The 24,119-nt window shown below is 34.8% G+C and overlaps 1 protein-coding gene across 2 annotated transcripts; it reads right to left on the minus strand.

Moving 5' to 3' along the window:
• Window positions 1-204: 204 nt before the first annotated feature.
• LOC149782499 (uncharacterized) lies at window positions 205-22,854 on the minus strand. Of its 2 annotated transcripts, XM_089933919.1 has the most exons (4): window positions 22,429-22,854; window positions 19,861-19,959; window positions 16,213-16,302; window positions 205-12,214 (listed from the first exon to the last, which is right to left on the minus strand). In XM_089933919.1, exon 4 carries the CDS (start codon window positions 12,066-12,068, stop codon window positions 10,416-10,418), a length of 1,653 nt encoding a protein of 550 aa, XP_089790045.1. In that variant the 5' UTR covers window positions 12,069-12,214; window positions 16,213-16,302; window positions 19,861-19,959; window positions 22,429-22,854; the 3' UTR covers window positions 205-10,415. The 2 variants fall into 2 exon arrangements, with proteins under 2 accessions (XP_089790045.1, XP_089790044.1); XM_089933918.1 differs by lacking the exon at window positions 19,861-19,959.
• Window positions 22,855-24,119: the final 1,265 nt, after the last annotated feature.

Raw genomic sequence — 24,119 nt, forward strand, 5'->3', positions numbered from 1 at the left:
GTCACCACAGTTGACTCATGTAAGATCTTCAATACTCGCGTACGTTTCTATATATCTATTATCGATGATAAATATTATTTCTGAGTTTGCCGTCAGAGTAGCTACATATTCGTTTCATATCAATAAAAAATATTCAGGATTGTTGGAAAAATTTAATATCGGCACTTATACAACATGGGGCGAATGGAGAATAAAACAAGAAAATATACTCGATTATTCGGAATCCACCGATTCTGAAATCAAAGATATTTATTGCCAAAATAACCAAATATCAAAACTGTCATCTGCAGCGTCAGTGTATGATCCCGTAGCTAGACATAAAACAGTTTATCTTAATGGACCAGACAGTTCTGATAAAACAACTCGTGTGATTTAACTATTTCGGAAATTCGATATGGTCGTTTTAACCCCATCGCATAGATTCTCCAGAGAAATGAATGAACGAAGAGTAAAATCTTGTACTTTTCAAAGCTTTTTTTGATGGATAGGAGAAGCGTGGACTCCTGAACGAATTGGCGAAAAATACATTCCAAAGATTATCATTTTAGATTAAATATGTACATTGTCGTTGGAAAAATTAAAAACGTTTCTTGATTGGTTATTAACAAAAAATACTGCTGTAATAACGTGCGGCGCTCATGGTCAACCATCACCTTTTGTTGGATTCTCTCCACCTAAATGGCTGAGGAATTTTGTTGATTATTATGATTATACGCAATGACGATTCATTCATCTCAGGGGTTAACCATCTCTGATACTCGAGCTTGGATCATCAATGATCATATCGAATGGTCAAATTTAGTTTACCTCACAGTGTCTAGAGTTCAAAAAATATCTCAGTTGCAGAGGGTTATCATAAACATCACACAAACCACTGGCGATGTTACTGACAATAATATAATAAGAAAAAAATTAGTTAGCTATGAACAGTGACAAGAACAAAAACAGGCTACTTTGATCTTGACCCTGAATTTATCATAATGCTGAAACAACAGAATAATCACTGTGCGAGCTGTAATACAGTAATGTGGCAATACTCAAGTAATGATCCAAGACAATTTACTGTAGACAGAATTAATAGAAAGTTTGGTCATGCACACGAAAATTTAATGGTGACCTGTCTTGAACGTAACCGATGTCGTAGTGCTAGTTTACAACAGTGAATGCAGTGGTAATTGTGTCTTCGGGAATTACTTTTAATTGGTTGCTTACAAAGCCATGCTGTAGAACAGTTTGTGTGTGTGTGATTTGGATTTTTAACGTAACTTTAACAATTTTTCAGTAATATCACTACGATGTCTGCAGTGTGGCAGTTTATAGTGATGTCTAGCACTTGGGCATCATGTCGAAGATATGTAGCATAATGTCCCACCCAGTCACATTATCCTGACACCAGGCTGACCAGTCCTAACACTAACCTCTTAATGCTGAGCGCCAAGCGAGGCAACTGTTAGTACCATTTTTGTAAGCCTTTTGTACGACTCGGCCGGGTATTGAACCCATGACCTCCCGTTTCCGAGGCGAACTCTCTAACCACTAGGCCACCAGACCGCTTCGCAGTGGAATCTAGTCTGTAAATCGCAGGTCTACCCATGGATCTTACCACGCTTTAAATTTTATGCGTCGTGATACTCTAAATAGGATCAGTCGCTCTTTTCTTACCGCCTTCATATAAATATCTTACAGTAACATTACCTAATACTGGTTGTCTTGAAAAATCCAGTCATTGTATTGGTATATGTTTTTTTTGTAATCGCATTAATGGGTTTCATGGCGGTTGTTCGAGTAATTTCATTATTTAATTCAACTATCACACTTGGTAATCTTGCAACACATTCGTGAGATCTCGTATCTTGAACTATTTTCTTCGCATACTGATATCCATATAAGCGCTCAGCAAGTGTTCGATTAAATCATTCAACAATTGCCTGATCACGATGAATTGCAGTATGTCCTCGTCTGATTTCAACATTGTATTTTCATCAGAGATGATACTGCACCAAGAAATTCTTTGCCAGGATCAACCTGTAATAGGTGTGGCCATCACAAGGGTCCTCGTTGAGAAATTTGCTCAAAAGCAGATACAACTTCAGCAGCTGTTTTAGTTGAGAGTGGTTCTGCTTCTTTATACCTACTTGCAATGACAACGACAGTCAACGCGTATTCATATGTCAATTGACGTCTTCCGATTTTGCTAGTATCGTTGGGTAAAAATAAAATATCAGCCTGATGAACTTCATTAGGAGTGCTGACATCAAAATCTGCATGCTGAATTCGTTTAAGTGGTGGTAGATAAATTTGCCATATTGCCTGTTGTGCTAACCATTTTGCAGCAGCAGAATGTGTAGCATTTGCTTCATCAGCAAGTTTACTAATTGCTGATCTACCCCTCCAATTACCCACTGGACTATAATAAAACGATTCCATTATTTCAATAATTGGTTGCTTAATTACTGGCTCTGAATACTAGTTTACCTTTCATTTGCAGATTTTATTATCTAGCTAATTTCTCTTTAAAAGATAAATCTTTTATGGAATTTAATGCATGAATAAATTCCACATCTGCAATATGTCTCTTTTGTAAATCATTGCTTGTATACACAACATCATGAATATGACACGCTTTATCAATTTTATTTATTCTCCAGGTTTTGGTTATCTTGGTTATCAAGTTTGATATCAAGTCAGGTACCAGGACCGCAATAATTATATCCAGGAAGATGTTTTTCTCCTGGGTATTTAGCCCATGTATTTCCTGGTAATTTTCCTAATGAAGTAGCGATATCACCACCAATTTTACTGGTAGAAATAAAAAATTTATATTTTTTGTGCCACATTTTACACATTTACCTGCAAGTGCGCGTCTTTTATTTTTTGTTATTATTGTTGTCTACATACTCATAGGAGTATGTGCTCTACATTTAACGCAATATAAATTCATATTATTTATTATATTTCTACAACATGGATGTCATTGATTTCTCAGCGACACGAAAACAAGAGCCAGTAAAACATTTCAGAATTACCAAATTCTATCAGAATGATTATAATTGGTCCATCTGGGTCTGGTAAAAACACAATTATTACTTAATTTGATAACTGGATGGCTCAAGTGGGATAAATTATATTTAGTTGCACCATCTGTAGATGATCAAAGATGCTATGATGTTCTTAAAGATTTTGATGAGAATGCAAAATTATTAAATAAAGATGGTGATGACATTATTAATTTTATAACTGATATTGATAAAGCACCATCCATAGATGAATTAGACGGGTTTATTAATAATCTCGTAGTATATGATTATGTGATGCTTGACAAGCAATCAAATCCAGCTAGAATATTTTCCAGAGGCAGACATAAAAATACAGATATAATTTATATCACTCAGAGATATACACAAATAGTGAAAGTAATTAGAAATAACTAACATTTTAGTTGTGTTTAATGGAGGTGATACACATCCTCTGAGAAATAATCATCAAACTTGGTGCAGTGGAGATATGGATATAATCAGATTTAGAAATTTCTTTTCAAAAGCACAAACTGCCCAACTCAGATTTATAAAAATAAATTTACATGATCCAAGATCGCGATATCGTATAGGCCTTGACAGAAAGTTTGGTTGATCTAATTACAGCTGCAGATGAGGTGCAATCTCAATCTGATGTCAGGCTGGTAAATGAAATCAAGCACAATTTTTGTTTAAAACACTAAATAAAAAAATAAAGTAAAAAACTAAACTCCAAGAGAGACTCGCTAAAGTTAGAGGCTTTGGTTTATCGTCAGTGACCTTATTTTTTTTCTTCGTATTAGGTTTTTAGTTTCAAAGTTACGTTTCAGCAAAAGGTCTGTTCACCTCCTCTGCTGCTGTAATGGACAAAATCTATGAAGGAACTATGTTAATCAATAAAATTCTTATGATTTCAATTTGCCAGAAAAACGGAAAGTGGTTCATCACCGATAACTGAAGACTTTGGATTTTCCAGCAGTTGGGGAAATGCTCTGAAAGCGATGTTCAGGTCACGCATATTATACTGGGCAATAAATTTACCACAAAAAATTGCGGTGTGTTGGTCACTGTTAGAGGGAACCCAGACAGCAAATATGCCACAGATGTGTCTTGGAGATGGAGATGTGGAGGGGGAGGGGAAGAAGGGCGAGATTTTGTGATTCGGATGACGAATTTCTCTACTTCGATTCAGATGACATTGTTGATCCAGACAATGACCTGTATGATTGCTTTTGGTAGTGAAACAAAGATAACTGTAACTGCGAATAATAGTTTCTTTTGAGGAAAAATCCACAAATAAATTTGTTGTTGTCCTCATCTGGTAAAAAGAAGTGGCACTCCTTGTTTAGTACATTTCTTTTATGATGCAAAATGGACTGATCCTGTTTAAAACAGTGCATGCATAACTCTCCGATCGACAAATTGAACGGATTTTATTTGCATAAACTGTTGTTCCAGGAGATAATATTGAAATTGGTGAACATGGATCGGATTATTTGTGAACAAGAGACAACTGCACCAACTGTGTACCTGAAATCTTGATGACAAGGTTGTATCAATAAATCGATTAAATTTTGAAATGTCGGATAATGCAAATAATTTTACTGGCTCCTGTTTACATGTTATTTTTATTGTAAAACAGGCATTCAACAATGACAAAACAGTCTGAATATTTTTCTAGTACATAAGTGGTGCCAAGTTTCTAAACGTTTAATCTTTTTAACTCAACCATTCATCAGTCTGCATATATATATCTGTGATATATTTGAACCTTTTATTCATTTTGCGGTATAAAACCAGTCAACAAAGAGATGCAGGTTCATTGATCATTTTATGTGATATACCTTTCCAGAAGAAAACTATTGTCATTTTATGTAGGTACCGTGAGGTAAATGAAATATTTTTAAAACAAAGTATATAAACGATCTGCAAAGTAAGGCTGATAGTTTAATATGTCAATGCATAAAGGAAGGAATGTGCTAATATCTGATAGATAATGTATATTTTTTGTTTAAAGTTTTGACTGGCAATACTTTTTATTTTTGTTTTGCTTTTTATGTATATATTTATTGTTATGCTCTTGAAAATTATGTATTAATTTTTTAAATTTATTTTTCCTTTTAAGCAATTATATATTTGTACCAATATATTTTTCGCTTTAGTGTGTACTTTGTGCAGTATTGCTCAGAAAAACAAATTTAGATTTTCTCACAAATGTGGTAACCTATAGTGCGAAAAGTTTGCAAAGTGTCAGCCTGTAATACACTGACGGAGAGATTACGCATTATTCAATACCCCTACAGTCAACAAAGATGCACTGTTTACATTTACTGCATGTGCATCACTATAGGAGGTTATTGGGATGACGCGGTAGGATTCTATTTTAGCAACAGACATAGGCCAGCCGTTGTCTTCGCCTTCTATGCTGCAAACAGATAGCAACAGGTGTGGTACAAAATCGTATTAGATGCTTTTGCTTTATATTGTTTGCCTTTAAATAATTTTAACACATTATACTAATCATCTCTTGTTTTAGGATTTATGAATTTCACAAAGCAAAAAATGTTAATAGGCATTTTTGGTTAAGAGTTTGTAACAAACCCACTTGGAGTAATTCAGAAGTGCATCGAACGGTTTTCTTACCAAGCATTTTTAATGTGTATGTGACGTACAAAACTAACATTCTTTTAGTCTAACTTTTACAGGAGGCTTTCTCCTTGCTTTCACTAGCTGAACAAAAACATGGTTGTTAAGATAGCTGGTCGCTGGAAAGCAAACATATACAATTTTGCACAACCCACATATTACAAAGTATGGTGCTTTAAAATAAATCTTCAAAGAGAAAAAATCTGAAAAGATAGTTTTACGATGGAAAATTGTCACGTAACAAGAAAGTGGATCTGCTAGTAAACGAAAACAATAAATAAAATTTAACTTACTTGGACAAGAAAGCACAAGATGTGGAAGGATTAGGGCCTAACCGGAAATCGCCTCGGACATTCGCCTCGGCCGAATATCCCGTTTTTCGGTACTATTTGGAAGTATTCGCCTCAGCAAATAATACACGCACAAATGGTTACAAGTAAAATAATTCAATAAATATCGAACTTTAAAAAAAAAAGTTTTTTAATACATAATAATTTAGTTAAAAATAAATTATAATTACACAAACAGTTAACATTTAAAGTTTAAGCTTTGCATACGATAATGAAACAAACGGTACTCTCCGGAGTCGCACCTACTACTCGGTTCGTGCCTGGATCTGGCAAATAGTACATCCAAACACTCGGATTCGGTACTCGGTGAAAATTATCTACTCAGTTAGGCCCTAGGAAGGATTTAGTAGAATATTAATAAATGTGGAAGTATTTCACTCAGCTTTCATCAGTTTAAGGTTAAAATAATGTGATTAGCTGTAATAGATTTAATGACAGAATGAGATAACAAATAAACAACTGATAATACGCAGTTGCTCTGATGTAAAAACGGCGATACAAAGTCACTCTAGTGTGAAAATAAAGTTATAATGACCCAGTTTAGGTACGGTCAAATTTGTCTCCTTATGATACATCCATGATCCACATACCAATCTTCATGTGTGTAATAAGCTTGAAGTAATTTTCAAAATATCGAGGGCAAAATGAACCAGAGAGCTCTATGTCAACTTTGTTCAATTCTGCTTAAATGCATCTAAGGAATACTTTTAAAGGCTTACATATTCTTAAGCAGCTACAGCCATATCTGAAGTCAGATGGGCATGACTGGTGTCAATTGCAAGGTCTTCATGTCATGCTGTTCACTTTCCAATTTTGATCATCAGTTTATGAGAAGAAATTGAAAGATTGTGGGTTTCAATCAAAACGGTGGTCATAGCTGACATTGGTTCGACATCATTTTAAAATATTTGTTCACGTTCAAATTTGTTTAAATTCTGTTGCATGTTTTTTTTTTATAGAAGAATTTGATTATTTTTAAAATGGTGGTCACAGTTACTATTGAATCAACACCATTTTTACAAATTTATTACAAAATTAAAAAGGTCTTTTCACCAGAATGCCTTGTCAAATTTGGTAAATGTCTGCAAGGTTTTCAAAAATAAAGCGTCTTATTGTCGACCATATTTAAGTAACAAACGCCAGTCTAGTGGCAGATTGGCGTTGTCACTTCTACTAGCCTAAATGCTGTTCACTTTCAAATTTGGCTAAATTCCCTTGAGTGGTTTTCGAAAAGAAATTTTTTCAAGGTATTTTTTTAATTGGTGGCCATAGTTATTAGGAATCAATACCATTTTGACATACATACTCCAAAAATTATAAGGCATTCTAGCTCTAGTTCCATCTGATAAATTTGGAAAAATTTCTTTTTAGATTTTTCGTAAATATATCGAGGGCTATATTTAATAGCAGATTGGCGTCATGTTGATAAATTTAAATGCAAATGTACATACATACTACTGCGGCAGGGCACACAATAGATAAAACAATAAAAAAGAACATTCTTTTCTATGATATTAAATCTAAAGTATTATCAGTTGAGAGAGTACTGTTCTTTTCATATTCCTTTTTTGTTTGAAAGCATTGTTGTTACAATCTGCTTAAGAAGCTATTTTCAACTGTCCACTTTAAAAGTCAGATTTTGCTAGGTGAAAATCACAGGATTTGAATAACATTTGAGGTGACAGCCAGTAGTACAAATACGGGCATAGTTAATGTATCAATAATCTTGACTGGCTACTACACCATATAGCCTTAAGTTGAGGGTAACCTATAACAATAAACAAAATATGTGAAGTCATTCATATGGTACATTTACCACTACAAAAACATATTATTCCTCCTTCCATTTACACTTGTCAGAAAGGGTCTTGTAAGTATGCACATAACGTAGAAAAATCTGTGTTCATGAGCTAAACACAAATACATGTACTAAAACTATGTTAGCAGAGCACAAAAAGCAGGTCACAGTGATCTTTGGTTATAAGGGTATAGTACTAACGAAGGTGCAACCAATTATCATGATTAAAAATTGGAACATAAGCAGCACCTAATAAACTTTAAACACACAAATTTCAACAATGTCAGTGTAGTATAAACTACAAATCAAGAAATGTCTTCTTGCAATAACTTAAGTACTTATCAAGATACATCTACATATATATATAAAGTTTAATAGTTCTGAGTACGCTAGTATGCATACAGCATACCAAAACTTCACGTGAACAGGAGTTAAATCCAAAACTTAACTAATGCCAGGTTAAGGTAATATATATGTTATACTGGTGTAATACATGTGCTAATAGAGATATATGTTATGTTGGCATGCTTCAATGGATCATCTGTAATTCCCATATTATCTTTATAAATAATTTTTTATCGAGGGGCCCTGAGTGGCCGAGTGGTCTAAAGCGCTCACCGTTCCAGATCACTGCCATCTCACCTCTATCTGCATGTATCTGAGGCTCACGCTCAGCTAATGTGGGTACGTGAGAAAGCTTGCCAGTAGATTCTTGTGGGTCAGTGGGTCTTCCCAGGGTTCTTCCTCCACTAGTTATACTGGCTGCCATGTATAGCCTATGTTGTGCTGAAAAATGGCATTAAACCATACAACAACAACAATTCTTTATTGACCAGTTATCACAGATCTAAATTCTAATTGGTTAATAAGAGTTCTTTATTGCCCAGTGATCAGACGATCTAAATTTGAATTGGTTAATACAAATTCTTCATTGCCCATTGACCACAGAATCTAAATTCTAATTGGTTAATAATAATATAATAAAGGAGGTCAGTGTCTTGTATTTTTCAGTGAGGATGCACATATGTACATGCTTTATCTGCATTAATGCTGGTGCCAATGTTTGGAGTATTACAAGTCATCCTCTACTTTGTAAAGTGAGCTGATAACAAATGTTTGTCTACTAAAGAATATTCAGCAATTCAGACAAAATAAAAAACTGTATAGTAACTGTTTTTGAAAGACCACTGCTACAAGAAACAACCTTTCCTGCGATACCAGATTTTAAGGCAGATTTTAATAATTATAAAGTGTTTTGACCTCTCATGTCATACATACAGACTTGAAAACCACATTGATTTAGAAAGATGTTTTTTTAAGACAGGTTCCACTGTAACCATAGCTGCCAACCTTCCAGGCTCACAATAATTGAAAATAGGGATAAAAAGTCGTGAATTTTGACATGAATTAGTGAAAAATACCATAACAATAACTCCATCCACTCTGACCGTCAATATTACACTATATTAAGTTCGCAATATAAAACTAAACACTACATATATGCAGAAATATATCTGCATTTCTATTTATTATGGTATTCATAAACTTTACTTGTTCTTGTGGTTATTTATCAAGACATGATACTGTGGCAGACTTGAACTTCCTCAACTGCTAGATCGTAAATTTGTTTTCTAAACAGTTCATACTTCTTGCCTGCTGGTTGATCTTGGTGACTAAAATTGCTGACAAATTTTCTGCAGCTAAGGAGGCCCTAAAGTCTGTCTTATTTTTCCTCACTAGAGAAAATACTATTTTGCTGTGAAAATTTGGAAGCGATTTTCGAGTCCGGGAACACTGGTCAGAACAAATGTTTAGAATGTCTCCAGTTGATAAAGGTAGATTGTGTTCAACACAAAAACTCACAAATAATGCTTCAGCGTTGGTAGCTTGCAGGTCTTTCGCTGATGGCTTAAAATATTCCAGACCTGAAATCTGTGAATTCTTAATTTTCCCAACTTCTACATGATTTTGCAACCGATTTGCTTCTTCACATCGACTCTGCAACCTAGCTACGATGTCGTAGCCTCAACTTGATTAGTTGTGGTTGAGGCTATGAACTGATCCCATGTCATTTATATTCCAAATTAAACTTCACTTTTTGAGCACTACATTTCTTTTTCCTTGGTGGTGAAAACATGTTCAAGATCTTACATGCAACGCTGAATGGTAACTTCAAATCAGTGTTGGTGATGCATGCGGTTAGGCCCCAGTTTCTCTCAAAAGCATTATAAAACTGCTCTTGTACATATAGATTAAAATAGGCTAAAATGCTTGCTACCGGGACAACTGTACTAATTGGCTGTAGTTCTACTAATATCGCGACCAGCCATACCAGACCGTTTCGGCAACTGCGAATATCATGACTAGCGCTTAACGGGAAATTGGTTATTTTATCAAAGTTTAAAATAATTGAGAATTGGAGAATTCGTGAATTTTTGGCTTGAGACGTGAATCTGTGAATTGCTGAAAAAGTCATGAAATTCACACCAAATTCGTGAGGGTTGGCAGCTATGTGTAACTCATCCTATTAATTTGTTACATTATGAAATGCAGTTTGCAATATGTAAGCATTTGTCTCAGTATATTTCAATTATATCATATAACATGTCATATATTTGCACTATGGTCATCTGCTATACTCCCTGTCACTTCTTCCTGGTGAAAAACAATATGGCTTCCAACTGCTTGGGGTATAAGAATAGCCTGTGTATCTCCCACATGTAAGCCATCAGAGCCTTGTAAGAGAGTCTGGTAGGCCACGTTCATTGCAATATCTGTCACCTCATAATTTATTGTATTTCCATCTTCATCTGTTGCAATGACAAGTTGGCTATTTTGTAATGCCCCTTGGAGGTCCAGGTGATCAGTCCCCACCTCAGAGTTTACCATAACCCCATTTTCATCCCTGATAATCAAACTAACTGTGTTGGAAACCTCACGAATTTCAGCATTACCAGTCTCAAGAATATTCTGGTTTTGCTCACTAAGAGTTTCTCCTAAATTGGCTTGGCTTGATTGTATTATTTTCATAGAATGCATTTTTTCCTCATGCCTTTGTAAGTGATGTTTATGTCTGAACACGTAACCACATATGTCACAGCGGAATTTTCCCTCTGTTGTGTGAGCCCGAAAATGAGCTCGACACATAACCTCTGTCTTAAATCTCCATGTGCATCCAGGGTAAGTACATGCGAATGGGCGACTAACATCGTGCACAACTTTGTGTTTTGCAAGTGTTGACTTATCGTTGTAAGCATACCCACATATATCACATAAAACACTACCCTCGTTATGTAGCTGTCTGTGTGCATGTATGGCTGCATTTATTGTTGATGTGAAGCTACACTGCTTACACTGGTAAGCACTTTTCTGACGATGTGTCTTTAAGTGAGTCTGAAGATATGCCTGAGTCTTAAAAGCTTTGCCGCAATCATTGCAAAAATATTTTGCTTCTGCTTTGTGTAGGTGAAGATGTTTTCTTAGATATCTCAAACGACTGAAACTCTTATCACATTTTGAACAAGGAAACTCTCCTGGGAGGTCCTGTTTTTCCACACCTCGGATTTTTTTCCCTTTTGATTTTTCCTTCAACATGAAAGTGTACTCTGACATCCTAATAATTTTCTGGTCCTCACTGGCTGCCTCTGGCCTGACTTCTAAAAACTGCTGTACATTAAGTATGTCAGGATGTTTGTCATGCATGTGACTACATATTGCAGTTTTCCATGTCCCTTTATAGTTACAGTATAGACATTTCAAGACCTGGTTCTTGTATACAAGAGATTTACCGTGATGTGTCTTTGTCAACAAAATGAAGTGAAAATCTGGCATGTTCTCTGTGTCTTTGTGTCTTATAGCAATTTTTGAATATGTTGCTGAACTTGCAGTCACACTAGAATTGTTTACGCTAGTTGGGGAATCATCTATAACACGATTCAACTCCACATTGGTGGGAAGAGATGTGTTGATATGTTCCTTAACATTATTAGAACAATGAAGGACATTTTGCACTCCCTCTTCAAGCATGTGTGTAGATGCTGGGGCAGGTAGGTAATTGCAGGCATCTAAACCTAGAGAGTCCTGTGCAGTCAAAAGCTGGTCAATTGGAGGGTCTACTGTGTGACTAATTGGGGAAATAAATTTTGACTCCATTAATTCATTAGGAGATGAAACTTTTGGACATGAGTCCACAACAACAGGTATTTGTTCTACGACAATATTCACAGACTTGGTTATAGTCCTTCTTGAATTAGCTTGCATTTCTTTTTCATTACAAATGGAAGAATAACTTTTGTTTTTGGAGACTGGGATTACATGCTTTCGTTTATAGTGTTGTTGGAGTGCAATCTGGCGAGTGTAGGAAGTCCCACAGATCTCACAACCCAGCCCCTGTCCTGGACCAATATCTGAAAATGGAAACTGAAATGCTACTCAGTGTATAAACACGTGGTCCAGATGGGTCTGGTATTGCTCACATGGCATACATTAAGTCTACAAGGCATATGTAGTCAAGGCTGGCTTCCAGGGTGGACAGACACCCATGTCTTGATGATTTCCAGCTATTTGGTTAAAAGTGGTGGTGGTACTATGTATTTGACATGTTTGTTAACTGTGTTTCTACTTCAGCTGAATTAGATGGTGCATTGGCATCTTTGTTATGAATGTAAAAGGTATTCATGCTGAGACTCTATCCATCAAATCTGGTCTGATCTGGTCTGGCAGTTTAGGAAAGTCATTCTGTTTTGATACTGCAATGTTCGATCAGAAGTGGACCAATCATTCAAGGGAAGAAGTCAAAAATAGGTTTTCCACTGATAGCTAAGGATGTAAAGGAAACACTATTGCTAAGGTTGACACCACGAACACAGTTTATCAGTGATCTTTACCTGGAAGACAAAACCTTGATTATAATACATGAGTGCCATCAAAGTGAGCAATATAAATATATCACTGAATTCAGAGGCAGAAAGACCTAGAGATGTTCATGTGGTCATTATAAGAGTACATCAAATGAACAACTTCAGCTTTCATTATTGTGTCTGTTTCCTAGTGCAGTTAAATAAGTAGTGCATGTGACCTCGAAATTAAGACATGTTGAGACTTAGGCAAATGTCGTTTGCAAATATGGATTAGTATTTTGGGATTCAATAGCAAATTGACGTAGTTAAGTTGGAACAGTAGCCAAGTGTAAGAAACTGTGATGCCTGGCTTAGTGTTTGGAATAAGTATGTACTGGCAGCCTCCCTTAAGACGTGTAGCAGTTTCGACAGAGCAACGTAAAAGCAATCATCTTCTACCAGCTATATCGTCATTGTTAGATGAACCACCAATATTACAATTTATGCTGAAATAAAGTTCATTTCTTGCTCTTTTTAACCGTTTGTTTGGTTTGTTGATAAAAATAAGTGAATGAACAGTAATTTTCATCTAAAAAAAGCCACAGTTTCACTGTTGGACACAATTCGGTCAGCTGAACGCCTCGCAGTGTAAGCAAGAAATATTGCATTCGCTAGGGAAATTCCATTAAACTCCAAAGTCACCGGGTCAACACCTAAAAATAGCACCACACTGTAGAGCAGGGAACAGCCTTTATTTTCATATAATTTTGAAATATATATGTTTAAATTAAATTTTCTTGGTAATCATTCAAAAAATGGGTTAATTTTTCCAGCTAAATATTTCGGCCATTTTTAAAAATCAATAATGATACCTATATGCGCTGGAAAGCCCAATTTTTGCTGAAGTTAATGACATGCATGGCTTCAAGATCTCATTAAAGGCAGCCAATCGCAAGCATGTAAACAGCAAGGTCATATTCAGATGTCTCAAGTCACACACTGCGAGGTGATTCCAAATGAAATGGCTGACTTCTCCTCGACAAGTGGTCCAGATTTTGGTCTCATTTGTGAGAAATTGCAAAGCACATTGGTAAGTATTGTTTTTCTTGCTTATCCAAACATTTATGAATATTTTTATGCATTTCTTTTATTTTTATTTTAATGGATTAAATAAGATACAATTCTATAAAATATGTGTATACTACAACAGGAAGTTCACAATTACCATGTGTTAACCTATCTTGCATTCCGAGACTGCGAGAGTGATTTAATTTTAATAAATAATAACTACCTATATTGATTTGATGAATTAGTAAAATGAGTGAATAATTAATCATTCTGTTCATAAATATTTTGTGTAGTGCTTGTTTTTTGCTCATTTCCTCACAGTTATTGGACATTTATAAACCGGAAGTTGGTTTCTCTCTTACGATGTATCTCTTCTTTCTGTTGTTTTCATCAAAATATTTTTCTTGGTCAAAGTTTCATTGTTATTTTTAGTTGGTCTCTCTGGGAAATGAACACTTTTATACTATTATCATACACCAATAGTAATTAATCTCTGCATGTCTGTCTGTTTCGTTGCTATATATATAAATAAAAAACACATTTCCATCCTCCCAATGTCATGATTTGGTATTGTGTATAAATATATCAAAACATTTTTTGGTAAAGCAAAACAAAACAAAATGTGCTCACAAAGTTAAAACATTTAAAATTCTACGACCTGAAGATCTCAATCTAGAATATACCCAAAAATATAACTTAAAATTTTGATAATTTTTTTTACAATGTTTAAGTTTCAAACTGGAAGAAAAAATTTCAGTTTCCCAAATCTTGCACTGATACAGGTCTTATAAATTATTAACTGTGCTGTTTTGTACTTTTACAGAGAATGAAGACTTCCACCGTATGTCTAGGCGGTTGATTAAAAAGGACAAAGGAGAAAAATAGCCCTTGAGCATCAAGAGCAAGATGTCATCACCTACAAGTTTTTGATCCAGCTCCATCAGCTTAAAAGTAAATTTCCTGTCACTTCTGATCAAATTAAAGAACTTTTTGAAAACATTTGCTCAGCCTCATGTCAAGATGATTTTAGGCATACAAATTTGCAGAAGGAGATACATCATGCGCCGACAGCTGCTGCAGGAGTAAATTTAAAATCGATTTCTGAATCAGATGTTTTGTTATTTCTTAAAGCTTTCCTGCTGTATTTGTTTTATTGAGATTTTGATATTATGCAAAGCTGACTGGGGATTTTCCAAACAGACATGACATTTTGATATTGAATTTGTTATATAACATGCTTTTTATATTTCAATAAAATTTTGTTATATTTTGTGCAGATTTTACTTTTTTGTGTGGTTGTATGCTGACGTCATGTGAGTTTTGCCCAGGGGGTAGGGATATTTTTTTTAAAAAATTGTTTTAAATCCTTGGAATATAGAATCATTAGATAGATTACAGCAATCTGAACACAATACACCTTAAATTTTAAATTGATAAATAAATGGCCAAGATATTGATTTTTTAATATTTGCAGCTGTATTTGCCGTTGACCAGTTTAGTGAAGATTGTTAATTTGGGGGGTCTGCTACATTGTTATTTCAGAGAACTGAGTTCCCCAAAAAACTGAGCAAAGTCTCTGTATTGAATGTAAGAGATCTCGAAAGTTCCAGACTTAAACTGCAATTAGTTTCAATAATATCAACTACTTAATTTGGCCATTTATGCAATTTGACAAATTTGAAGAAAATCTCGGTATTTTATGAAGAATATTTTTACATATAACTTTTGAACCAGGCGAGGTAGATGTATAATCTTTTTTTTCGTTCTTTTAGTTTTATAAAGATCTAACTATTGGTTATAAAATCCGCACAGAATTTCTAAGCTGAAATTTTGGCTGCCAGTACATAGAATAAGACCTTTCATTAAATTGACAAAATTCAGTCTCAGTCTGATGGACAAACAAGAGCTACATGTCAGTGATATAAAGAATATGGAAAATTATACTCAATGACAACCACTGGTTCTTCTCATCTGGACATTTAGCCACTTCAGGTATGCCCAATATGCTTATGGGAGAGGACTGCAACTTTTGCTGGTGGGACTCCTAATTTTACCAAAATAGTCCTGGACTCCTAGTTTTAAAGTTCTAGCAAGACATCTGCTTTAAATATAATTTAGAAATGAATGTAGTTTTCAATGACACAGGAAAAGGAAACAGAATAGTCTTGAAGATAACATCTTCATATTCAAATAGTGTTTGGGATACTAACTTCAGGCTGGGGCAGCAGGTTTTGTCTAGTTGTCTAGTGAGCTGCCATATAAGTTTGAAAATGTGATGAAAAGTGATATTGTAATGAAGAACAAGAGCTCCAAAGAAAAGACTCTTACTCAGGATGCTAATCTGTAAGATGCTATTAAGTAAGATTACTTGAAAACAAAATCATAATGTTGATCCAGCTAATGCTGCATCTGCTACACCACAGCAAAATAAGACATACCGATAACCTTACAACCTATGAAACTTTTAGCAAATATACCATTGGTACATTTTTACTTACGCAGAGACTTGTGGGACAGGAACTCAACAATATGGTGAAAAACATGTCCACACCAACCGCATTTCAGCTCATCTCTTTGTTCTATGGTATCTGAAGAAAACAAGCAAATATATAAATCGTTATACATATAAAAAAATTTTTTTTTTAAACACCCTTACAAAATACAAGACTTTTTCAGAAGAAAACAGATTTTTCTTACTGCTAAAGAAATCTTATAATCTGTAATGTTGATAGAGTATTTAAGCATTAAAACAAGTCTTGTATCTGCACTACCATCTTTTATATGGATGCTAACATTATTGCAATAAATGTTTTATTTTTAAGTGCTCTTATAATCAATAAAACACTTACAAGCATATATGTGATTTTACTGGCATTAGGAGAACGTGCCATCTACCACATATATGACTTTATAATTTTATTGCTTTTGAAAATTAAAAAATTAGATTATTTCTGAAACTTTTTATCAAATTTTCCAGATATAACATCCTCAATTTTTGTCACTATCCAATCAAATTAAACATATCTGAATTAGGTAGAAATGATATTAATTTATAACATTTCCAAGAAATAATTGATGATGACAGTCTCTAACAACCACAAAACCATTTTATTTTTTTAAAATGTCATTATGATCATCAAAATACATTAATTAGTACAAAAAATTCTGAAGATTTCCCAAGACTTGTAGTACATGAACATATTGCCATAATTTTGTGTCCCAACATTTATGGGTCATAAAAAAATTACTTTTGAAAATAATTATGGGTGTCCTAAGACATGTAATATCCTCAGTATCACAGCAGTATCTGTGTAACAGTAGTAATGAAAAACCTTTAGTTCTAAATTCCTATTACCAGTTTCTAGTGAGTTACTGCAGACGAATACTTAAGAAGAGAATGCAAATACCAAAACATAAAAACTTGAAAATGGCAGAAAAGATTAATTTTTCTTTTACAGCTTCACAAATTACAGTAAACAGCGCTCAAAGAAAAAAAATTTGACACAGGCCCAAGGCTGGTGACATAAACTCACAAAGCCCGACTGAAGTTCCACAAGCACAGACTACAATTTCCACATGCCCAAAATTTGCCTTTTAATATTGTCACACAATGTTGCAATAGCAACAATTTAAACATAAATTCAATAGGGTTCAAAGCGGTTTGAAGGTAATGCAAGTATCATTAGTGTTCATCACTACATTCACTCGGAACTGGATGGTCCTGGTGTTCAAACTTCTCTGCTGGATTCTCTGAGTGAATCCTGGTCAAAACCTAGTTGACATATGTGTTGTCTGCAGTATGTGTAAATAATCAATAGGCCCCCACAACTGAAATGATCATGCTTTGCATTCTATATATGCAGTAAAATCTAAATTCAAAGAAACATTGCCGCTGTTCACAAACCTGTCCAAAATATAATACATATGGCTTAAACATTATCATTCAAGGCAATGATATGAAATAACTTTTATTCTTGTACACACATCTAGCATATCTCTGATTTACCTATAAGGGGCTATTCCACTTCCTGATCCTACTTATACAAATTAACACAATGGGCTCACCCACTGCAGCCTTCAAACATATCTCACTAGCCAGTTAAATAAGTGAAATGGTGGTTTATACCTGGCTTCTTTGCCTTTAATTGGTGCTATTCAAACTTGCCCAAGGGATACTTTTACATCAGCTCCAATCATGACTGGTTACTGTTTATACATGCTACATGTACACATAACAGGAATATACAGAAAGTGTAATTTTCTCTCTCTCTATTTTATAAGATTACTTAACATTCTGTTTTCTCGAAACACAACTGTGTTAGAGGGTCTGGAAGTACAAAATCGTATATTTAGCTTGACTCGCTATGCTTCAATTTGATTAAAATCAGATCTCAATTTCACATAGGACAGTGGTGATCCGAGTTAGATTGAGCCGTGTTATGGCAGGTATGTCAGCATCTTGAAAATACATTCCATAATTTATCAGCGCAATCAAAGTTTCCCCAGGCAAATTTTAACAAAATTGGACAAGCCCGCCAGGTACCTCACTTAGGATACAGGATAAAGTTAGAGAGGCCCTGGGTGATGGGCTATCATATTTTGAGCACTGGTAAAGGTTATAATGTTTCACTGTGGACTGAGATTTTTAAAAGCGAGAAACATTATATCCAAATATATACCCAATTTATTTTTCAAAATGTTTACATGGCCATGGCAATGACATAGGGTATACATGTAGTAAACAGTTTATACTGGAAATATTACTGTCAGAACTTGTATGTAATGGTACTGCACTTTTCAAACAATACATATTTGTATAAATACAACTTAGTATTAAGAAACAAAAAGATAAACCAGGAAGTTTTACCTTCTGATAAAAATGTTAACATACATGTACATCTATAAGTGAATCATAAAAAATTACTTTTATGTGAAAATGTCTTTGTTCAATAACTTAATGACTAGTATTCATTTATTTGGATGGTAAGAAATTGTCTGTAGTCATCAGTTATTTTTATTATTCTGGAATTATTTTGTTGATATGTTTCTCAAAAAAATGCGAATTAAGAATATGTGTATGTTACACTGACTTTGTATGTTTAGTCTAATGTCCACAATGCTAACTAAAACCTTGCTGGCTTCAGTCACAACGGATGGTACTTATCATCAGCTTCAGTATTACTTACAGAACCAGCAACATCAGTTGTTTCCTGGCAATCACTAATAAAATAACCTCTATTTTTGTTTCACAGTTGTGACTCTGTCACTATCAGAATTAACATAATCCAATAAATCAACATCCTCATTGCCAGACCCATATCTCTAGTAACAGTTACACTCATGATTTTTTCAAAATTTCACCAAATAATTCCAATTGCTGAGAGCGGAACTCAAATAAATCAGACATATCCTTTGTAAATACCATGCTTCTAATCCACATATTATTTGTATTATGTCTAAAGAGACATATTTTTCTTTTTCTGACCAGCAAATTTCCACAACAGTCAGAATTTAAAGTGAACAAGAGAGATTTACTTCAAGCGTTATTCAGTTAGTGAACATGTGATAGCTAAAGGATATTTCTAACCTATTTAGCCATAAAAGTACAAAACAATTCTCTTCATGCTTTAATTGCACTGAACAGCTGACCATTTGCATTCCTAGTCACAAGACTACATATATCTCAAAACCTACAAGTCAGTGACATCAGAGATCCAACAGTCAACAGATATCATCCATAAACTATTTCCAAAGTTGTTGTACATAATCAAAATGAAAACACAAATGAAAGTCATGTAATCCATATAGAAAAATGAGAGAACATGTAAACTTCTCAAAATATTTATCCTGTAAACAATGAACAAAAATCTCTAAATGTTGCAGCAACTTGGAGAAATCCAGTTTCACCAAGAAGAGGGCACGTCCATGAGGTAGTCCTGAGATACCAACAAAAAAACACATCGCTGACACATGCTCAGTACTTGATGCATATGCTTTTCTCCACCTAGTCCTGCAACATAAGATGTATCATGATATTTTTGGTTTGGTGCTATGTCTTACTGCCTAAATAATAAAGGAATATCTCACACACTTGGCATCCCATATCGACATTCTTCCACAATTTAAATCTAATTGATTATACTTACTTTGCTCTCTTTATTCTGATGGAATCAAAATCTGACAATAGCAAATGGGCGCATTTTCATGTTGTTAAGCGGGTTGTAATGTGATGAAAGTCAGGGATTCTGAAAATGGATTAGGTTGAAGAATGTTTCGTGCACAAAATGAATATAAATATACTAATACTGAAGAGAGTATTTTGATAGCTTTGTTTTGTTCAAGATAATTATCATCCTTTTAACCCATTTCAGCATTCCCAGCTTCTAATGCATTCTAACCAACTGAAATGTAGGTTAATGAAACTCATGAAACTTGAAAAAATTTCCAATTTGAATTTATTCGAAAAAAGACATCAGAGCAAGAAATGTTAGCCTAAATCAACATGAGTTTAATCTGTGGAAGCTTCAATACGTGCTGCCAAGTGTGTGAATTATTTTTGAAAATCTGGAAGCTCATTCTGATGTCAGTCAACTTTGGAACATGCTAAAAAAAACCATTTTTTGGGCAGTAAAAGTTAAAACGCAAGTAACATAAGATATGTCTTACAATGTAGGACCATTCTCTGTCTTGCTTCAATACCAACAGGTTTCTAATCATTGTTCTTATAATAAATATGCAAAGAATTAAGTGTGGTTCTATGTAAAACAACTTTGGAAATGGTTAACTGTTGATATCACATGACTATTGGACCTCTGATGACATGTAGGTATTGAGCTTTGTGTAGTCACAGGAATGCAGATGACATGTTCCAGTTCAAATTTCATCAAAGCTGTAGTTTTATCTTGTCTTGTTTTATCAGTGGATCAAAGATATAATGAATGCTATACTCCAAATTTCTAAGAAAATAAATCGTATTCCTATTGATTTCATGGAGGTATATCTTGAAAGGTCGTTCAAGTTTGCAAGACCCACTAGTAAGCAGCTACCCTATGCTGACACCGCATGGTGTGGGTGAATTCCAGCTTTTCACAGGCAAATGAGAAATGCAGAAATGTCCCAATATCCACAATGGGGTGGGAAGACTCAGAGGAAACTCAGATTATGCACAGTTGTTTTTTGCTTGCGAGTCTCTATATACAGTTGTTCTCTGCCAGCAATCCAAGGCGAGTAAATATTGTCCCACAACCAAATCTGATGCTACCCTATTTTAATGCGGTTTCATAAACGCACAGTTCCCAAGAGAATGTGTCTCACCAATATCACAACCACATTTGTTTACATGGAAAATGGATGTATCTGGATCGAAAATGAGAATATTTGCCATTTAATAGTACTGTATGTGACAATTTATGCCAATAACTGAAACAGTACTCAGCGCCTACATAACCTCTGTGACTTGCACATAACGGCAGCAAGATGTTGCCCCCCCCTCCATTTTTGTATTTATCAAAAACAATGTCTTACAAGTTACATTGAAAGTACATTCACTTCCACAGGCGCTCGACACAAGCTTGATATTGGAAACAATTCGTGAAATTTGTACATTTCTGAGCCCGTAACTTCAGTTTGGTGCAACTCAACTTTGGAAGTTACTTAGTCCTACATGTAAGACCTTGACCTGATATTCATGATTTGGGCATCTAGGTCTTACTGCCTAAATAACGGTGCTCTGTAACATGTTTTGATGTCAACTAACAGCGTATCAAAATTCAGGAATATCTCACACAACTGGCAGATAATAACGACGATTTTCTACAATGTAAAGTCATAATGTTTTAGTCAGACTTGACTGATTCTAATGTCTTTTTTCTAATAAATACAAATTCTCACCAAGGAAATGACCCTTTTTCAAGTTTTGCTGGGCTACATTTCAGTTGGTTGGAATGCGATGGAAGCTGGGAATGCCAAAATCAGGTTAGGTTAAGTTGAAATATACTTCTTTAACAAAATGACTAAAACTGTTTAGATAGCTTTGTTTTGTTAAAGATTCTTATCATGCTTTTAACCAATTTCAGTATTCCCGACTTCAATTGCATTCCAGTCAACTAAAATGTAGGTCAATGGAACTTGAAAACATGTCTGTGTGGGAATTTGAATTTAGTAGGAAAAAGACATCAGAGTAAATAAAGCCAGACTAAAACATTATAACTTAAATCTGTAGAAAAGCTCCAATATGGGCTGCCAAGTGCGAGATATTTCTGAAAATTTGACTTGTCATTCCGATTTAAAGCCGTAAAACGACATAGGAACACGTAATACAGCACCGTTATTTGGGTAGTGAGACCTAGACGCCCAAAACATAAATATCAGCGTCGAGGTCTTACATGTAGGACTTAGACCAGCAAGTTGTTCTCCACCTTTTTTTTTTTTTTTGTTTGACCGCCGCCAGTCAAACAAAACAAAAAAGGTGGAGAACAACTTGCTGGTCTATGTAGGACTATGAAGTTACAGGTCTCATTTATAATATGAAGACAATGTCCTAAGTCATAACCAGTCACGTGGGGGGGTGATCTGATGTAATTTATTCACTCATTATCATTTTTTCCCCTTCAGATTACTGCTTTTTTTCAACATCAAATTCATGTTGAACACCTGTGTCCTTCCTGTACAAAATCAACCACACCATGAATTCTTTATGAGTTATTTTTACTCACCAGATGCAACTGAGGAAACGATATCCATCTCTGCTGTTCACCTCAAACTATTACATTTTATGCTTATTTATGCACAAACTAGCCAAAGATGTAATAACAAAATGTCGAAGAGCACCACGTTGAAACTTCGCCTGCATACCCAGCACTAGTCCTACCTGTAAGACCCGACGCTGAGAAAACAAAATCAAAATGTGCTATGTCTTACAGGTAGGACTAACCCGGCACCTGAGCCGATGAGACATATGTGAACTGAGAATAGTTTTAGTTCAAATTTTAGATCAAAACAATTTCAAGACACTTTTTCATTTACAAAATACAGCCAAGAGTTCGACTGCAATAAAATGGAGGTCCGACTAATTGTAAAAGTTTTCTAAGGTATTCAGCAAGGAGAAAACACCGACAAACAGATTCATCAGCGCCGCCATTTGCTTAGTAGAGCCCGGATGTAAGAGTAACCTTTCCAAGATATGTTTAAAGGTGGCGCTCTTTAGTTTTGTATTTTACATAGTTAGGATTTTAAAGAAAAAGAATTTCCCCGGCTTTCCTTACTGGTTATACTGGCTATCTAAAAAAGACATTGTATATCTTAGGTATAATTCAAAGAACCTTAAATTCCCTTTATTTCAGTATATGATTGATGGGTGTAATATGGGTTATAGAGTATACAGCTTGGCCTTACTCCAGATGTGCATCTTTCAAAAAAGTGCTAGCTCCATTTGGTCATTTTCACTTCCTGAAATTCAGAGGTAAATTGTATTTTAAAGAAAGAGTCGATAACGTTTTTTTACATTTTATATATTTGGTAATTCATTCATGGCACTTTCAGAAGCTGTTATTATCTAGCCCGGCAAAATTCATTTTCCCTGTTTTAATAGCTGCTATGGATAGTGTACTTTAGACTAATTCACAAGGGAGCATTCATTTTAGTTAGCAGTGTGTTTAAATCATGTTGTTGTTGTTGTATGGTTTAACACCATTTTTCAGCACACGATAGGCTATACATGGCGGCCAGTATTAATAGTGGAGGAAGAACCCGGAAAAAAACCGGAAAGAAGCACCGACCCACGAGAAACTACTGGCAAACTTTCTCACATATCCACATTAGCCGAATCCGAGACTCGAACCCACGCAGACAGAGGTGAGATGGCAGTGATCCGTAACGTAGAGCTCTTTAGACCACTCGGCCCCGTTTAAATCATGTACAATTTCCAAAAGTACAATATCCAAAGAAATATCATCCACATTACATTAATGTAGCATAGACATATGCCACCATTCTCTCCACTGTGCATGTTTTAAATGCAAACAACTTCACCTTAAGCAGCAGAGAGGGTGAACAGACCATAGAATTCCGACAAAATAAATAAAACAAACAAATAAATCATCTCGTAGAAAGGTCCAGATTTTACAAATGAACTTTCCTTGAGATGTTTATTTTTGCAATGACCGATTGTACTAATAAAACCTCAGTTTGAAATAGTAGCTGAAAAAATAAAGTACTCTACGTGTTTATTTATTTCTTGTTTATTTTTTTGACGACCAACGTTGGTAGGTACCCTCTCTGCTGCTCCCCCTGTTACCCAAATATTTTATCAATACCCACACGATATCTTGTTCTTGGATCATGTAAATTTATTGTTATAAATCCATGTGGGGTAGCTTGTGCTCGTGAGAAGAAATTTTTGAATTTA

This window comes from Sinohyriopsis cumingii, chromosome 15 (genome assembly GCF_028554795.1).
Source record: "Sinohyriopsis cumingii isolate HCF-2022 chromosome 15, ASM2855479v2, whole genome shotgun sequence".
Taxonomy (NCBI): domain Eukaryota; kingdom Metazoa; phylum Mollusca; class Bivalvia; order Unionida; family Unionidae; genus Sinohyriopsis; species Sinohyriopsis cumingii.

Coding starts and splice junctions, on each gene's coding strand:
- LOC149782499 (XM_089933918.1), bottom strand. CDS start 22,456: ATGGATATCGTTTCCTCAGTTGCATCTG. Junction 16,303..22,428: donor CGTTTCCTCAGTTGCATCTG/GTGAGTAAAAAT, acceptor TGTTTTCTTCAG/ATACCATAGAACAAAGAGAT. Junction 12,215..16,212: donor CCTGTCCCACAAGTCTCTGC/GTAAGTAAAAAT, acceptor TTCCATTTTCAG/ATATTGGTCCAGGACAGGGG.